The following is a 16,754-nucleotide window of genomic DNA, read 5'->3' as shown; positions in this document are numbered from 1 at the left end:
TATTGTCTTGTTTCTACATTACTTATAAAGTTCCTCCTGAAAAATCACCTTTGGCTGATTAAGGGGAAAGAGGCATGTCAACACTTAAATCAAGAGAGCTAAAAGCAACAGAGTGTCACTAGAGGATTGGTGTGATTGAGGCAGTAACTATTCCCCTAGTTTCCACTCAATTTCAATCCTATTTACATACTAGGCTACCTCCCATGCTATACCTGGCTGTGACTTGCCCAAGGTCTCAAAGCTAAACATTTACTAAGTTCCTGCTACATACAATGGCAATGGCCCAGGTATGAGGACACTAAGATAATTTCTACATAGATCCTGCTCTCAAGACACTTAGAGCTTGATGAGATAAAAGAAATATACAGAAAAGCTACGATACAAGAGAGGAATGACACAAATGCCAAGAGGAGGTAGAGGCAGAGAACTCAAGGCACAGAGGCAGTACGCAGGCTTTGGAAGGAGCACAGACTATAAGCTAAGGGAGAGGAGAGTTCCTTTTAGGTGGGATGGCAATGCAGATAGGCCACCAGAGCAAAGGGCTAAAGTATATAGGAGAGGGTTTTACTGAAGGGGTGGGGCACTAGTCCAAGACTGGATAGATTGAAAAGAAGACCAAAATAGCTTATAACTAGTGAGCCAAGGCTTGTTAGAGAGGTAAATATTGAGAAATGACTGAATTTTAGAGCTAGCAGGCACCTTAGAGGTCATTTAGTCCAGTGCTCATGTGTTAGATATGGAAAACTGAGGTTCAGTGAGAACTACACAATGTGAGTTAGAAAAGAAGTCAGAAACCACGTATTTCAACTCCTCAATGAGGTGACCAACACTTGTAATAGAAGTGACTTGCCTAAGGACACGCAGTTAATAAGTAGTAGAGCCAAGCCTAGGACCCGGGTCTTATGACTCCTTCCCACTACACCCAGCTCTCTCTCTAATATACCAAGGTGTGACTTGTCTCCTTATTCCCAGTCCAATGTTTCTTCTAGGACAGAACTAGAAGTCGCCTGTGATCATTAACAGCTTTCTTCCTAGGGCCCTCCTTTACAGATTCCTTGGCAGCTGATCTTAACATAGTACTACAAACCTATCTATGCTCTACCTGGATTAAGACTTGAGTGATCTTCAAGTCAGACTACAGGCCCCAAACACTGAAGCCAAATTTACCAAAAAAAATATATATATATATATAAATGAGCTGGAATGGGTCACATGCTTCCTTTGCCACAATATCCTTCTTCTCCCCCAAATCCCCACCTCTTCATCCCCTAAAAGATCTCTGTACCAGTGATGACCATTGTCCACATTCCATCTGAGCCTGAACCAGGAACACAGCAGAGATGACCAAGAAGAGGTGGAGAGTCAGGTTTGGTCTACATTCATCTCTTCTAAATGCTTACTGTTCAAGGCATCCAATGCCCCTTCTCTAAAAAGAAGGTGGGCAGAGACACAAAAGCCATAGTTATATATTGCTTTGTGTTCCATAACTGCAAAGAGCTACCACAAACAAGAAGATAGCGATACTCAGGGTTGCCATCCTAGTCAGGCAACTGTAGAATCGGAGAGCCACACAAAGCACTAATGCCACATCCCAAACTCACCCACCTGACACCTGTTCCTAACTGTACAGGTAAGGCTAGTGACCAATACAATGTCCATCTCAGGGTCTTGGTACCTGGTATAATGTGAATATTAAAGACCCAGGTTTTTCTCTGCAGAGTTAGGACCAGTCAGAGTTTGGGGATGATAAAGGATAGTACTGAAACACAGCACCAGGATTAGTGTGTATTATATGTGGAGCCCTCAGCAGGGTATCAGAGACAAATTCCAGGCTGAGGCCATAAGAGGCTAAGTTTACTCATGTCATTACAAAACTTGAGAGACTCTTTGCTTGAATAACTATAAATCAACTGTGGAGGGGAGAAAAACTTACCTGTTGGAACAAATAGGGTGTGGCCTTGCTTCACAACACACTTGTAGCATTTATCCACTTTTTCACCAAAGTACACTTCACTTTGGGTGACAGATGAACTCCAGGATTCATAGAGTGCTAAATTTTCATCTGTTGGTTTTATCAAATAAAAAATCTTCTCACCCTATGAAGAGAAAATAGGATTCCTTATGAAAATAAAAACCTACAACCTAAAAGTTGGCCTAAATTAATCCAAATTTTCATTAGGGAGAACCAAATTAGATATTCTGATCTTTTTTTAAGCATAAAAATGCACATTTCAAATGCTTAATCAATAACTGCTAACCTATGAGCTTCTTCAAAGCTACTGCAACCATTCTCAAATACATACAACAAAAAGCAAAACCAGGACTAAGTCTTTGATCCAAGAGTGAGTATCATCAATAAGTATAGTTTTCTAGGATTTTCACAAGCAGCAGCCCTAAACACTGTCAGCTAATTTAAGGCTGACCTCAACTTCAAGGAACTACAACCCTATTGTATAGAATATGTCACACGTACGTATCCAGCTAGGATTGCATCTGCCGCTGAGTCTCTATCATTTCTAACAGGCATCTCTGGCTTAGAGACAATGACTCTTGGTTCTTGTGGGCAGACTCAAGCAACAAACAAAAACACTCAGCGACAGGACAAAAACAGGATACTACAGAACACTTAGAGGATTCAGGAGGAAAAAAAAAACTTAAATAGGAAGTGGCTCCAGGTTTGCAATTGAGTCAGTTTGCCAAAAGAAAGAAATGAAGAGCTATTTTAATGGGCAGTCCTGCCCTACCCCATTGGATGACCAGACCTGACCTTGCTCTGGGCAATGAGGCAATTACTCCAACATTAGACCCAATGACAAATACAAGATGAAAAAAAAGGAGCTGTCAGATTTGATTTGGGAAGAGTGGGGTAAAAAAGACAAATAAATAGGGTATAAAGTTTTGGAATGCCATCAAAAAACGCCTGAGGCACCACTCAGTAACCAGGGAGTACTGAAGAGGTTTGTGGTAGGCCAAAAATGATTTAAGTGGAGGTTACCAGACTGGGAGTCAAAAATCCCAGGTCTGCTAAATGTGGCAAAGGGCAGAATACTTAACCTATTTTTCCTATTATCTCATTGATAAAACAGAAACTGCACCAGTCAACACAATCCCTTCTAGTTCTTAAATTATACTTCAAATGAGTTACAGAACAGAATCACAGAACTTCAGTTAGAAGAAACTCAGAGGCGATCTATTCCTATCCGTACCTGAATGACAATCTCCTCTACAATATCTTGCCTCCCACCAAAGTCATCTAGTCTTTGTTTCAAGACCCATAGCAGGGACTCCACTACTTTGCAAGGCAGCTTATTCCATTTTAAAAAAATCTCGAGGCAGCTAGGTGGTGCAGTGAGTACAGCACCAGACCTGGAGTCCGGAGGACTGAGTTCAAATCTGACCTCAGACACTTGACACATGTACTAGCTGTGTGACCCTGGGCAAGTCACTTAACCCAAATTGCCCTGCCTCCCCCCCACAAAAAATAATCTCTAAGTTTTTCCTAACTCTGCATCAGGAAAACCCCAGCCATATTTTACTTCTCCCTGTTGTCCGACTACCTCCTCCCAGAGACTCCCAGCCAACCACCTTGATGCCCGCCCCCCCCACAGACCATACCTTTCCTCTTATAACTAACACACACACACACACACACCCCAAAAGACTGGGCACAGATTTCTGATGTACTCAACAACTTTCTTCCTAAGTGCCATCAAATCATCAGTGACTATTCTTTTGGAATGCCAATCCCTCAGTTCTAAATTCACCTAAACAGGCAATTATCTGGCTCTCATTTATCCATCTTGTCTACAGGGAAAGCATGAGAGACTTGTCAATTCTCTACAAAAATCTAGCATTTCCACGTCTGAGTATCTTGTTTTAAATAAATAAATGAGATCACTCCACCTTACTATGGATTTTCCTAAAGTATAGGTCTAACCATATTACTTCTTATTCCCTCTACGTTCAAATACAGTCATCCACTTGGCAATTAAAACTGTTCGAAACCTGGCCCTTTCCTACCTTTCAAGTGTTCTAAGACATTACTTTTTTCTCCATGCACTCTAAGGTCCAGCCACACCACCTACTCGGTGTTCCTCACAAAGGACATCCATCTCATCTCTGTACCTTTTCAATGGCTGTCCCCAGTGCCTAAAATGCTCTCCCTCCTTACCTCAACTTTCTGGGATCCTTGGCTTCCTTCAAGCCCCAAATCAAGTACCACAATCTGCAGGAAGCTTTTTACAGTCTGCACAGCTGCTAGCCTTCCCTTTTAAGGCTACTTTCCATCTACTCTATATCATCTTTATATATGTTGTCTCCTCCATTAAAATGTAGGCTCCTTGTGGGCAGGGGCTGATTTTGTTTTTTCTTTTGTATTCCTGGCACATACTAAGTACTTGTTAATTGATTAATAACCTGTTTGTAATGAATGATGTTGGCTCTTTGTAATCACCACTATCTTTTTTTAATATTCATTTACCATCCCTTTTATATTACATTCTAGAATTTATTGGGATTCTTTTTTTTTTAAAACTAAACAAACTTCCTTCCTTCTCTAGTCCTATGACTAAGACTGAACCAGAACACAATAAAAGCCCCCATGTAGCATAACAGATAACCAGGAAGAGGTAGAGAGTCTCCTTGATCTTTCAAATATTGTTGATAGAGAATTGGTAATCATATCTGCCAGTATTTTAGGTATAGGTCACCTGGACCTAGCACCAAAGTCTCTTAAAACTTTAATAATGAATACAAGAGAGCTTACTACAGGTGACTTTAATCTCAGTAAAGCAGAAAGCCAGGTCATTTGAAGGGAATGAAGGATGTGGAAAGGAACTGAAAGAGAGGAGAAAGTGTGAAATAGCTGCTAGAGAGTATGATAAGAAATGAATCAGAAAATAAAGACAGGAGACAGTTAAGGTTAGATAACATGACTCTATGGTTGAGTCCATCCACAACTGGATACATCTTTGTTCCACCAGAGATGAAAAAAAAACATAACCTGAAAAAAGGAAAAAGAAGACACGTAGGAAAGAACAGCTTTTCAAGGAAAGATGAGATGATGAACTTTCTATTCCATCCATTGACTTATTTCCTAATTCTTCTTCTCAGTCTAGGCAAATGAAAAACAATTTATTTGGTGTTATTAAATGATTCCATTAGGTAAGTAGGAGACATACTGTTAAAGAGGACTAAAATAGCAATGTCCCTTTGCAAAGTGCAGAAATTCTACTACACGCAAATATTTGAAATGTCAATGAACAACATTAAGAGTGCATGCCACCTATTCTCACCCAGAGAACATGGTACCAGACTGAAGTGCCACCAAAGTCAATGTGAAAGTCTGTATAGCTGTCTTGAACTCCCATCAAACAATATTTCTGAACAAATGGCTTAGGGAAGACTGAATCATCTGGCCAGTAGTTTTCCACCCAAGAAAGTTTTCGGGCAATATCAGGAACTTCCACCAATTCCGACATCCTTTAAAAAAGAAATATAAAATTGAAAACTTATCAACAATAATGTCCCTCCCCTACAAACTCTAAATAATTTGACCTCAAATATAACTATAGTTATAATCAAACTTTAAAAGGAATTACTTCAAAAATTTTCATACTGCTCCAAAGCAGAACTCATAGCATCACCATCATAAAATTTCTGAAGGCCGAGTGTGCTTATTACCATACTCAGTTTACCATTAAATTACACTTCACCCCATTTAACAACCCTTAAATCAAACTGTCTAAAACTACTCACTTTGTGTCTGAAAACTCGAGGCTGATCACATTTAACACCTTTGGACGGTTAGGATTCATGAAGTATTTAACATAGTTGTGAAGCTTCATTTTGCTGTCTGCCTGCCTTGCCACATCAATGACATCTATTACTTTGTCACCACCTATGGAAAGAAATTACAGTCTAATTTTGAGGAAAGTTACCAAAAAATGCTTAAAATACTTTTAAAAACCTGAATTAATTTGGGCTGACCACTAAGTCATCTATAAAACTTTGTAGCACTAACAAGGATATTTTCTAAGGTTCTGACTTTTTTTTAAGTTAAATACCTTTTTGCTATTAATTATTGCTATATATAAAACTACTTACATGTATTATAAGATATTCCATATGCTTATGTTTTCAAGCTTAAAATTCATAACCAGAAAAGCAACACACACACGGAGGGAAAAACCATTAGATTTGTGTACAAAGGCAGGCCAAAATGGTGTTGTATAAAGAAAAGATCAACGGATTTGGAGTCAGAGAATTTAGCTTGAATCTCGGTTCTGCCACTAGGTCACATGACCTCTCTGGGCTTCAGTTTCCTCATCTGCACAACGGAGGGCTTGGACTATATGACCATCAAGGTCCTTTCCAACTCAAGACCTAAATTCAGTTTCTTCATCAATAAGATGAAAAAGTATCAGATGGCTTCTAAAGGCTTTGTCTAGCTCTAAAATTCTATGATTCTAAGTCTGTAAGTTCCAAAGAGAGAGCTCTGCCTATGTCTTCTGGTAAATGCGCTAAAATTGTACAAAGACTTTCAGAAGATGCTATATATACATGGCATGTGATCCTGCTGAATCGTCCATTACTAAGTACACATATAACTTTTAAAAATTTTAATAGTATCTTCTCTTTAACAAGGCCCCTTACAGAAAAGATAACTGGATGATGAAAGGTGGTTCCTCTTCTCATTGAGAGAGGTGACTGGATTAAAACAGATTCTAAAATATACCGTGCATTTCACAAGTTCATTGTAAAATTGGGCTTGTTGAAGAGAAAGAATAAGGCAGCACTTTAAAAAGTCTGATAAATCAGTCCACAAAAGGCCTATTTCTTCTGCCTCTATTCTGGCTTCCATTCTGCAAGTCGACAAGCATTTATTAGGTGTACATCATGGGGTAGGTATAAATATATATGTGTGTGTGTATACATTATGTATGTATACATACTTGTGTATATATATGTGTGTGTATGTATTATACGTGCATGTATGTATATTCCAATGACCTAAGAAACTGTAAATTTAGTAAATCTATCCTATATAAAAATTCTTATTTCAAACATTAGGACAGTAATCATTTTTAACTTATGCAACATTTTCCCCTGGGGTATTTTAAAATTTCAGTGTAAAGTTCATACCTACATAACGTTCCACATCCATAACAGAAAAAGTCGGTGGAGGGAGTCTAAGTCCTAGATCATCTATTTTGGGAACCATAATAGGCACATCAAATCCATGTTTCTCCAGGTATCTCTGTGTCAGCTGGCTACCATTCATCTTTACAATGACTTCATCAGCACTGAAAAAAAGTTAATGAGAGATCATTCATTTAACATTCAAGTAAGTTTAAAGAAGATATTCTAATGTATATGTGTGTATGTATACATATATGTACAGACTCTAACTCTCTTATCCTGGAATTACACTTCCTTGCTAACATCTGAAATTCTCTCTTCCTGTCTCCTCCACCAAGGTTCCAAATTCTCTCCTGAACCTATTTTAGTCACGTTTTGAAATTCCTTGCACTTCACAGGCTTTCCCCAAAGCCACTACCTACAGCCTTACAGCAGTTATAATTATCCAGACGGGCCAACATTTCACCTGGGAGTTTGGGAACTTGCACAGCAGAACAAAGGGATGGAAAAAGTAGGTATGATTGTGATGGAAATAAGCCCCACAACTAGCATGTGGGGAATGTGAACCATCTTCCCACTTTTCAAATGGAAATCACATATTACACGGGGTCAGACCAGAACCTCCATTTCAGAGACCACTCTGTTAGAGTAATAGAAAAGATAAGAATCCTTAGGATGATGGCTAAATAGCAAAAGCGGTGGTAAGAGAACCCAGAACATACAGTAGCAGACATAGTATATAAAAGATATTGACACAAATTTTTTACACTAATAAATATATGGCCTATTTGAAAGTTAATATGCTCTTCCGTAACCTTTAAGTAAATGTACCAGGTCATGAAAATGGTGAATTAATTATATTAGAAATTATTTATATTAGCATAATAAGCTTTATCATGTTTAATTTTTCTACTCTGAACTCAAACATCAAAAAAGAGCATAACCATATACAGAGCAAAACACAAAAAAAAGACTTGATATGAAACTCTAAGTCTCCATTTCATGTTTTCTTAAGTACATATATTTTTATTTTTAAAATTATATTTTTTCAATTTTGAATTTTTAAAGGTTTAACCAATTTATTGAGTCCCCAAATAGAAAGAAGTCCAATGAGGATAAGTGAAAGCCTCAGGGCCCCAATCTCTTCGAGCTGGAGAGACGGTGGCCCTGGAGCCACCATACACCGCAAAAAGTCATCAAGTTCCCACAGGGTCCCCACACTCAACTCAGGAGACCCACCCAGCAGTCAATCATCAAACTCTCTGACCCCTCTCCTGCCCCATTACCACGAAGGTTCCAGCAAATGAAGCTGAAGGACCTGTTGCCAATAGGAAGAGCCAAGAGGGGAACACCAAGCCTGTTTCAAATTCTAAAGCAAACGACAACAACAAAAAATCAATACAGTATCAGGGGAGCTAGGCATGGGCAAAGGCAAAGTAGTGAGAGGGTAACTAGTAAAGGCATTTCAACATATTTTAATTTTTAAATTTTAATTTTAAATTTTTAAATTTTTTTTAAAAATTAATTTAAAAGTCATATTGATGTTTCGGTTTTATATTACAAATATTTACAGATTACCCCTACACTGAATGGTCTTATAACACAATATTTGAGTAAAACTGATATAATGATATACAAAACTGAAAGTGTGTGTAACATTACACATTCATAGCAATAGCACCACCCCCCACCCCATGCACCTTTTTTTAAGAAATGTTAATTAAAAGAATCTTTTACCTCCCTCCCATCTCTCAGTACATTGAGAAAAAGAGCAAAGAAAAACAAATTCCCTGCAATAAATATTTATAGACAAGCAAAACAAATCCTGTCCTTGCTTGTTTGCAAAAATGTCTCATTCCTGTACCCTAAATCTATCACCTCTCTGTGAAAACGTAGATAATACGTTTCATTATCAGTCCTTGGGGACGGGGGAATGAATCATGGATGACAGCTTTCAAAGTTGTTACTATGTAAGTTGTTCTCCTGGTTCTACTTATCTCATTCTTTTTATAGATCATTTGGGGGTATAGACAGTAGTAGTAAAAACTGTATCAAAAGGCATCTCTGTTTAGTCACTTTCTGTGTATAATTTCAAACTGCTTTTTAGAATGCTTGTATCCATTCATAGGTCCACCAACAGCGCATCAACGTGCCTATTTCCTGCATCCTCTCCCATATCTATCATTTACCCTTTTTTTGGTCATCTTCACTCATCTAATGAGCATGAGGTAGAATCTCAGAATTGCTTTAATTTGAACTTCTCTAATTCAGTGTTCTGGAACATTTTTTCATATAACTATAGATAGTTTGGATTTCTTCCCTTGTGAATTGCCTGTTCATAGCTTTAGAGCATTTATCAATTGAGGAATAACTCTTATTCTTATGTATCTCTTCTTTTTAAAAATTCTTAAAAATTTGAGACAGTTCCTTATATATCTTAGAAATGAGACTGTCATCAAAGAAACTTGCCATAAAGATATTTCCCCAGTTGTTTCCCTTTTAATATTAAGTTTTATTGAATGTTTGTGCAAAACTTTTTTGAATTTTCTGTTAACAAAAATTATCAATTTTATCTTCTATGATCCTCTTTATCCCTTGTTTTGTCATGAAATTTTCTTCTATCCATAGTTCTGATAATTTTTTCCATGTTTCTCTAATTTATGATGTGGCAATTTGTATTTACATAACATATCCATTAAGAGATTATCTTGGTACAAGGTATGAGGTCTAAATCTAATTTCTTTCATACTGCTCTGCAATTTTCCCAACAGTTTTGTCAAATACTGTATGCTTATCCTAGTAGCTGAAATGTTGTGGTTACTGAAGACTAAGCTACTAGATTTATTTGCTCCTCTGTGTTACACACCTCATCTGTTCCATTGGTCTATTTTTTTAATTAACACCAAACTGTTTTGAAAAATTACCACTTTGCAATCATCAAAACTACTGGGTACTGGCAAAAAATAAGAGTAGTGAATCAGTGGAATACATTAGGAACACAAGAAATTATAGTAATGTACTGTTTGATAAACCCAAAGACTTCAACTTATGGGATAAGAAGTCACTATTTGACAAAAAACTGCTGAGAAAACTGGAAAATAATATGGCAGAAACTAGGTATAGAACAACATATCACACTGTATTCCAAGATAAGATCAAAATGGGTACATGATTTAGACATAAAGGGTAACAACATAAGCAAATTAGGAGAGCAAGGAATAGCTTACCTGTCAGATCTACAGAGAAGAGAAGAATTTATGACCAAACTAAACACACAGAGCATTACAAAATGCAAAACAGAAAACTTTGATAATATTAAATTTAAAGGTTTTTGCACAAACAAAACCAATGCAATGAAGATTAGAAGGAAAGGAAAAAGCTGAGAAACAGTTTTTATAGCAAATGTCTCTGATAAAGGCCTCATTTCTCAAATATACAGAAAACTGAGTCAAATTTCTAAGAATGTAAGTCATTCCCCAATTGATAAATGGTCAAAGGATATGAAAGAGCAGTTTTCAGAGGAAGAAATTCAAGCTATCTATAGTCATATAAAAAAAATGCTCTAAATCACTACTGATTAGAAAAATGCAAATTAAAACAACTCTGAGGTACCACCTCATACCTATCAGACTGGCTAATAACACAGAAGAGGAAAATGATAAATTTGGAGATGATGTGGGACAACTGGGACACTAATGCAGTTATGAAGTGATTCAGCTGTTCCGGAGAACAATCTGAACTATCCTCAAAGGGAAACCAAGTTGTGCATACCCTTTGATCCAGTGATATCACCACTAGTTCTGTATCCCAAAGAGATTATTACAAAGGGGAAAAGGACCTATGTGTACAAAAATATTTATAGCAGCTCTTTTTGTGGTGACAAAGAATTAGAAAGTGAGGGGATGCCCATCAATTGGGTAATGACTGAACAAGTTGTGGTATATGAATGTAATGTAATACTGTTGAGCTATAAGAAATGATGAGCAAGGAGATTTCAGAAAAACTGTAAAGACATATATGAACTGATGGTGAGTAAAGTGAACAGAACCAGGAAAACATTGTACACAGTAACATTGTGCAATGATCAACTTAGTTCTTCTCAGCAATGATGCAAGACATTTCCAAAAAACTCAGGATGGAAAATGTTATCCACATCCAGAGAAAGAACTGACAAGAGTCTGAATGCAGATTAAAGCGTACTATTTTCACTCTTTTTTGTTTTTTTTTTCCATGATTTGTTCCCTTTGTTCTACTTCTTCTTTCACAACCCAACTGATGTGGAAATATGTTTTACACAACTAAACATGTATAGCACCTATATCAGATTCCTTGCTATCTTGGAAAAGGGGAGGGAGAGGAGAAAAATTTGGAAGTGAAAATCTTTCAGAAAATGAATGCTGAAATTTATCTTTACATGTAGTTGGAAAAAATAAAATAGTATTTTTTTAAAAGAGAAAAAGAAAATTACTGCTTTGTAGTTTAGTTTGAAATCTGACACTTCAAGGTCACCTTCATTGCTACCTCTTTTAATTATTTCTCTTCAGACTCTTGACTTTTTTTTGCTTCTATGTGACTTTCATTATTTTTTCTAGTATGTAATCTTCTGGTAGGTTGATTGCCCTGGCATAGAATAAATAAATTAATTTAGTATTGTCATTTGTATTATATTGACTCTACCGATAAACAATATTTTTCTAATTATTTAGATCTGTAGTTCTGTAAACAGCAGTTTATAGCTATATTCAAATAGCTTTTGTGTGTACATTAGTGGGCTCTTTAGTATTTTATACAATTTTTAGTTATTTTAAATGGAATTTCTCTTTATCTTCCTGCTGTGTTTTACCACTATAATACAGACATGGTAATGATTTGGGTATATTAATTTTATATCTTGTAAGTTGATGGGTGAAGGAAAGAAGCATTTATTAAGTGTCTATTATGTACCAAGGACTATGCTAAACTCTTAAAAATTTTATCTGATTGATCACAACAACCCTCAAAGGTAGCTGCTATTATTATCCCTTATTTTCCTGAGTCGAGGAAACTGAGCTAAACAAAGGTCAAGTGACTAGCCCAGGACCATAAACCTAGAAGCGTCCGAAGTTTGATTTGAATTTTGGTCTTCCAGACTCCAGGCCTTGTGCTTTACCCACTGTACCATCTGTCTCTGAAGCAGAAGTCAGTTTCAATGAAATTTTTGGTTGGCTCTTTAGCAGTAAGTACACAATTGTAACAAAAAGTGATAATTTTGCTTCTTCTTTACCTTTGCTTATCTTAACCTCAATTTTTTTCCTGTCATTGCTACTGCCAGCATTTCTAGCACTATGTTAAATAGAAGCAGTGACAATGGACAGTCTTATTTATTCCTGATTTTGTTGAAAGGGATTCTAATTTATCTCTACTACCTAAAATAGCAGCTCTTGGTTTCAGATATAAGAAATTTATAATTTTAAAGAATGGACCATTTATTTCAATGTTTTCTGGTCTTGGTTTTTGTTTTTTTTTTAACAGAAATGGCTCCTGCATTCTATCAAAAGCTTTTCTAAATCAATATAATTGTATGATTTTTTTCATTTTGTAATTAATATAGGTAATTGAGTTTATAGTTTTCCTACTGTTAAACCAACCCTTCATTCCTGGAGTAACTTCAACTTGAACATAGTGTATAATCTTTGTGGTATATTGTTTTAGTCTAATTGGTCAAATTTATTTAAAAATGTTCCATCAGTGTTCACTACGGATATTTATCTAAAGTCTTCTTTTCTGTTTTAACGTTTCCTGGTTTATGTATCAGAGCTATATTTCTGTCATAGAAGGAATCTGGTAGGATCCTTTCTTCTGTTCTTTGACTGTTTGATAGAATTTACTTGTGAATCCATCTAGTCCTAGAGGGTTTTTTCCCTTTGGAATTTCACTTATACTATATTCAATTTCTTCCTCTGAAATAAGGTTCGTTAAATTCTGTATTTCTTGTCCTGTTTAATTGGGTATTTTATATTTTTGTAAATTGTGATTTATTTAAATTTGTGTTTATGAATTTTAAAAAATAGTTTTTATGGCCCTCTTTTGGTGGGACACCACTAACACTAAATCTTCCTCCCAATTAAAAAACAAAATGGGGGGGAAGCCCCTCATAATAAGCAACATCAAACAAAATGAACCTACAGAGTGGCCATGTCCAAATATGGATGTATATTTCTCCAACTTGAGTCCATTACCTTTCAGTCAGGAGGTGAAAAATGGCTGATCAATGATTTGGTCAAGAACTCTTCAATTTTTCAAAACTGTTTTCCTTGACAATGTTGTTGTCCTTGTATAGATTCATTCTGCATGGGGCAGCTGGGTGGCGCAGTGAGTAGAGCACCGGCCCTGGAGTCAGGAGGACCTGGGTTCAAATCTGACCTCAGACACATGTACTAGCTGTGTGACCTTGGGCAAGTCCCTTAACCCCAATTGCCTTGCCTCCCCCCTCAAAAATATGTTTAAAAAAATTCATTCTGCACTAGTTTTAAATACCCAGAATTCACTGGAATATTTTTTTTTCACAATTTCTCATGGAAGAATAAAATTCCATTGTAATTATATACCACAATTTGTTCAACCATTTCCCAACTTACGGGCATTCTCTTAGCTTCCTGATTTTGCTTTTCCCTTTTTTCCCCTTTTAATCTTCACTTCAGAAATAGGACTTCTGCTTTTGCTTATAGCTATCCTCTCCAGGACGTTCCTTCCTTTTAAACAGCCCCTTTTTCTCCTTATCCTTGCTTATTTCCTTGTTGAGGGTGATTTTTTTCCTATACCTGTTTGCGTGTGCATGTATATTAAACTATTGTCTATTTCAAATAAGAAAGAATGAGGTTCATCTGATGCCTATTTCCCCCACCCCTTCTTCCTCTATCTCTGTATGCTCTTCTTACACATCATAATTATAATACCAAGTCCGCCCCATTCTTCCTTCTTTTATCTTCCTGTCTCTGTCCCCTCTTCTAGAAACAAAAGAACCCTGTGAGTGGCAGTATATCCCAGACCACTGGTCCTGACTCCAACCCAGCCCTCACAATGATCATCTAGAAAAATAGTTTTGGAGAAGAAGCCCACTATCTCTACCTACTGCCACACACAGGGCAAGGCAAACCAGCCTCGTTGAAGCAATAACATATTCTAATGGAAAGACAGGAGGCAGAATATGCCAGGCAAGTCAAACCACCACCACCTTCACCATCATCTTTCCTCAGATCCTGATGGCAACAGCTCAGGACCCTGAACCCAAGAGTTTTGGAAAAGCAATGTTTCTAGTCCGCTGCCCTGGGAAATAACCCTTGAAGAGATACAGCCTTGTCACTATCCTTGCGGTGCTACAGTCACACCTATTAAGGACCTAGAAAAGAAAATTCTTGCCACCAAAGTCCTTAGCACTGCCAAAGGGTTCCAAATGTGTTGTGGTTTTATCAATGGAGATGGCATTAAGAAGTGGCATTACCTGGCCAAAACACCCTAAGAACCATGGAAAGTTTCTATCTGACTTACAGCTGAAGCCTTCCAAATACATGCTGAACTCTTTGAGAGCATGAGTTGTCTTATTTTTCTATTTGTATCCTCATTGCTTAGCACACTGTATTACACATAATTAAGTACTTATAAATGATTCATTCATTCATTTAACTGGACGAATCCACCCCCAGATCCTCTGGTTTTTCTTAATTCGCTCCCCCAATATCAATTAATCGATAAACATTTATTAGGTGCCTACCATATACCAGGCACAGGCACTGGGGATACAAAAAGAAGCAAAAGACAGTCTCTGCCCTCAAGAAGCTTACAGTTTAATAAGGGAGACAACATGCAAACAAATATATACAAAGCAAGCTACATACAGAATAAATGAAAAATAATTCACAGAGGGGAGGAACTGGGATTAAAAGGGTCAGGGGAAGACTTCAAGTAAAAGATGGGATTTTAGTTGGGACTTAAAGGAAGCCAGGGAGGTCAGTGGTCAGAGCAAAGGACAGAGAGCATTCAAGTATATGGGACAGGCAGAGAAAATGCCCAGAGTGGAGAAATGGAGTGTCTTGTTCTCAGAACAGCCAGTGTCACTGGATCAGAGCACATGTGGAGGAATAAGGTGTAAAAAGGCTAGAAAGGTAAAAGGGGACAGGTTATAAAGGGCTTTGAATACCAAAGAGAGGATTTTGTATTTGATCCTGGAGAAAACAGGAAGCTACTAGAGTTTACTGAGTAGGGGATGACATGATCAGGCCTGTGTTTTAGGAAAATCACTTTAGTAGCTAAAATGGAGAGAGCTAGGTGGTACAATCAGTTACCTCATCTATAAAATGTGCTGGAAAAGGAAATGGCAAACCACTCTAGTATCTTTGCCAAGAAAACCCCAAATGGGGTCACAAAAAGTGACTTGAGCATCTGAACAAGAACAAAGCTAAAGAAGGATGGACTGAAGGCAGAAGAGACTTGAGACAGGCAGACCCACCAGCAGGCTGTTATAATAATTAAGGTATGGGATGATGAGGATCTGCACTAGAGTAGTGACAGTGTGAGAGGAGAGAAGAGGGCATATGCAAGAGATGCAAAGGTGAAACCAACAGGCCTTGGTAACAGCTTGCATATGGAGGGCGAGAGCGAGTAAAGAATCCAACGTGACTCCTTTTGTGAGCCTAAAGGACCTGAAGGATGGTGTTGCCCTCTATAGTAATAGGGAAGGCAGGAGATAGGGGATGGCGGGAGAGGGAATAATGAGTTCTATTTTGGTTATACTGAGTTTAGGATAGCCAGTTCGAGATGTTCTGAAAGGCAGTTGGAGATGCAAGATGGGAGGTCAGTAGAGAGACTGGGGCAGGAAAGATAGCTCTGAGAATTATCAGCATAAAAATGGTAATTGAATGCATGGGAATTGTTGAGACCACCAAGTGAAGCAATATGGAGGGAGAAAAGAAGATGACACAGGACAGAACCCTGAGGAATACCTATGGTGTGATCTAGAAGAGGATTCAGCAAAGGAGTTAGAAGATAGGCCAGATAGGGAGAAAGAGAACTAGGAAGAGTGGTGTCCTGAAAACGTATAGAGAAGAGAATTTCAAGGAAGGAAGAGTCATCAATAGTGTCAAAGGCTGAAGAGAGGTTAGGAGAATGAGAAATGAAAAAGGGCCACTGGATTTAGCAACTAAGAGATCATTAGTAACTTTGGAGAGAGTCGTTTCAATGGAATAAGGTTAGAAACCAAATTGTAAGGGGTCAAGAAGAAAGTGAGAGGAAAGAAAAGAGAGACATTTATTGTAAATGGCCTTTTCTAGGAGTTTAGCTACAAATGGCAAGAGAGATCTGTGACAATAGTTACTGGGGATGAAAGCATCAAGTGAGGGTTTTTTCAGGATGGGAGGAACATGGATGAGTTTATAGGCAGTAGAAAATAAGCCAGTAGAAAGGGAAAAATAGAGGATAAGTGAAAGAATGGGGATGACAGTGAGGCCATCTGTTGGAAAAGATGGGATGGAAAGGGAATGCTCAAATAAGAAGAGAGGTTAGCCCTGGTAAGGAGTAATGCCACTTTATCATGCGAGAGAGAGGTAAAGCAGGAGAGAATGGCAGAAGGCACCTGGGTG

At 37.6% G+C, this 16,754-nt stretch overlaps 1 protein-coding gene across 1 annotated transcript in view; it reads right to left on the bottom strand.

The window, feature by feature from the left end:
- Positions 1-16,754, bottom strand: part of KDM7A (lysine demethylase 7A) — a 102,751-nt gene that overhangs the window by 47,195 nt on the left and 38,802 nt on the right. The window contains exons 4-7 of the mRNA XM_036759200.1: positions 7,144-7,304; positions 5,758-5,899; positions 5,295-5,481; positions 1,934-2,096 (exon numbers count right to left, since the gene is read on the bottom strand). Coding sequence (XP_036615095.1) covers positions 1,934-2,096; positions 5,295-5,481; positions 5,758-5,899; positions 7,144-7,304 — 653 coding nt within the window. The remainder of the gene's footprint in view (positions 1-1,933; positions 2,097-5,294; positions 5,482-5,757; positions 5,900-7,143; positions 7,305-16,754) is intronic.

Source organism: Trichosurus vulpecula, chromosome 5, assembly GCF_011100635.1.
Source record: "Trichosurus vulpecula isolate mTriVul1 chromosome 5, mTriVul1.pri, whole genome shotgun sequence".
Taxonomy (NCBI): Eukaryota; Metazoa; Chordata; class Mammalia; order Diprotodontia; family Phalangeridae; genus Trichosurus; species Trichosurus vulpecula.
Note: the sequence above shows the minus strand (reverse complement) of the source record. Positions and strands in the feature narration are given on the sequence as shown.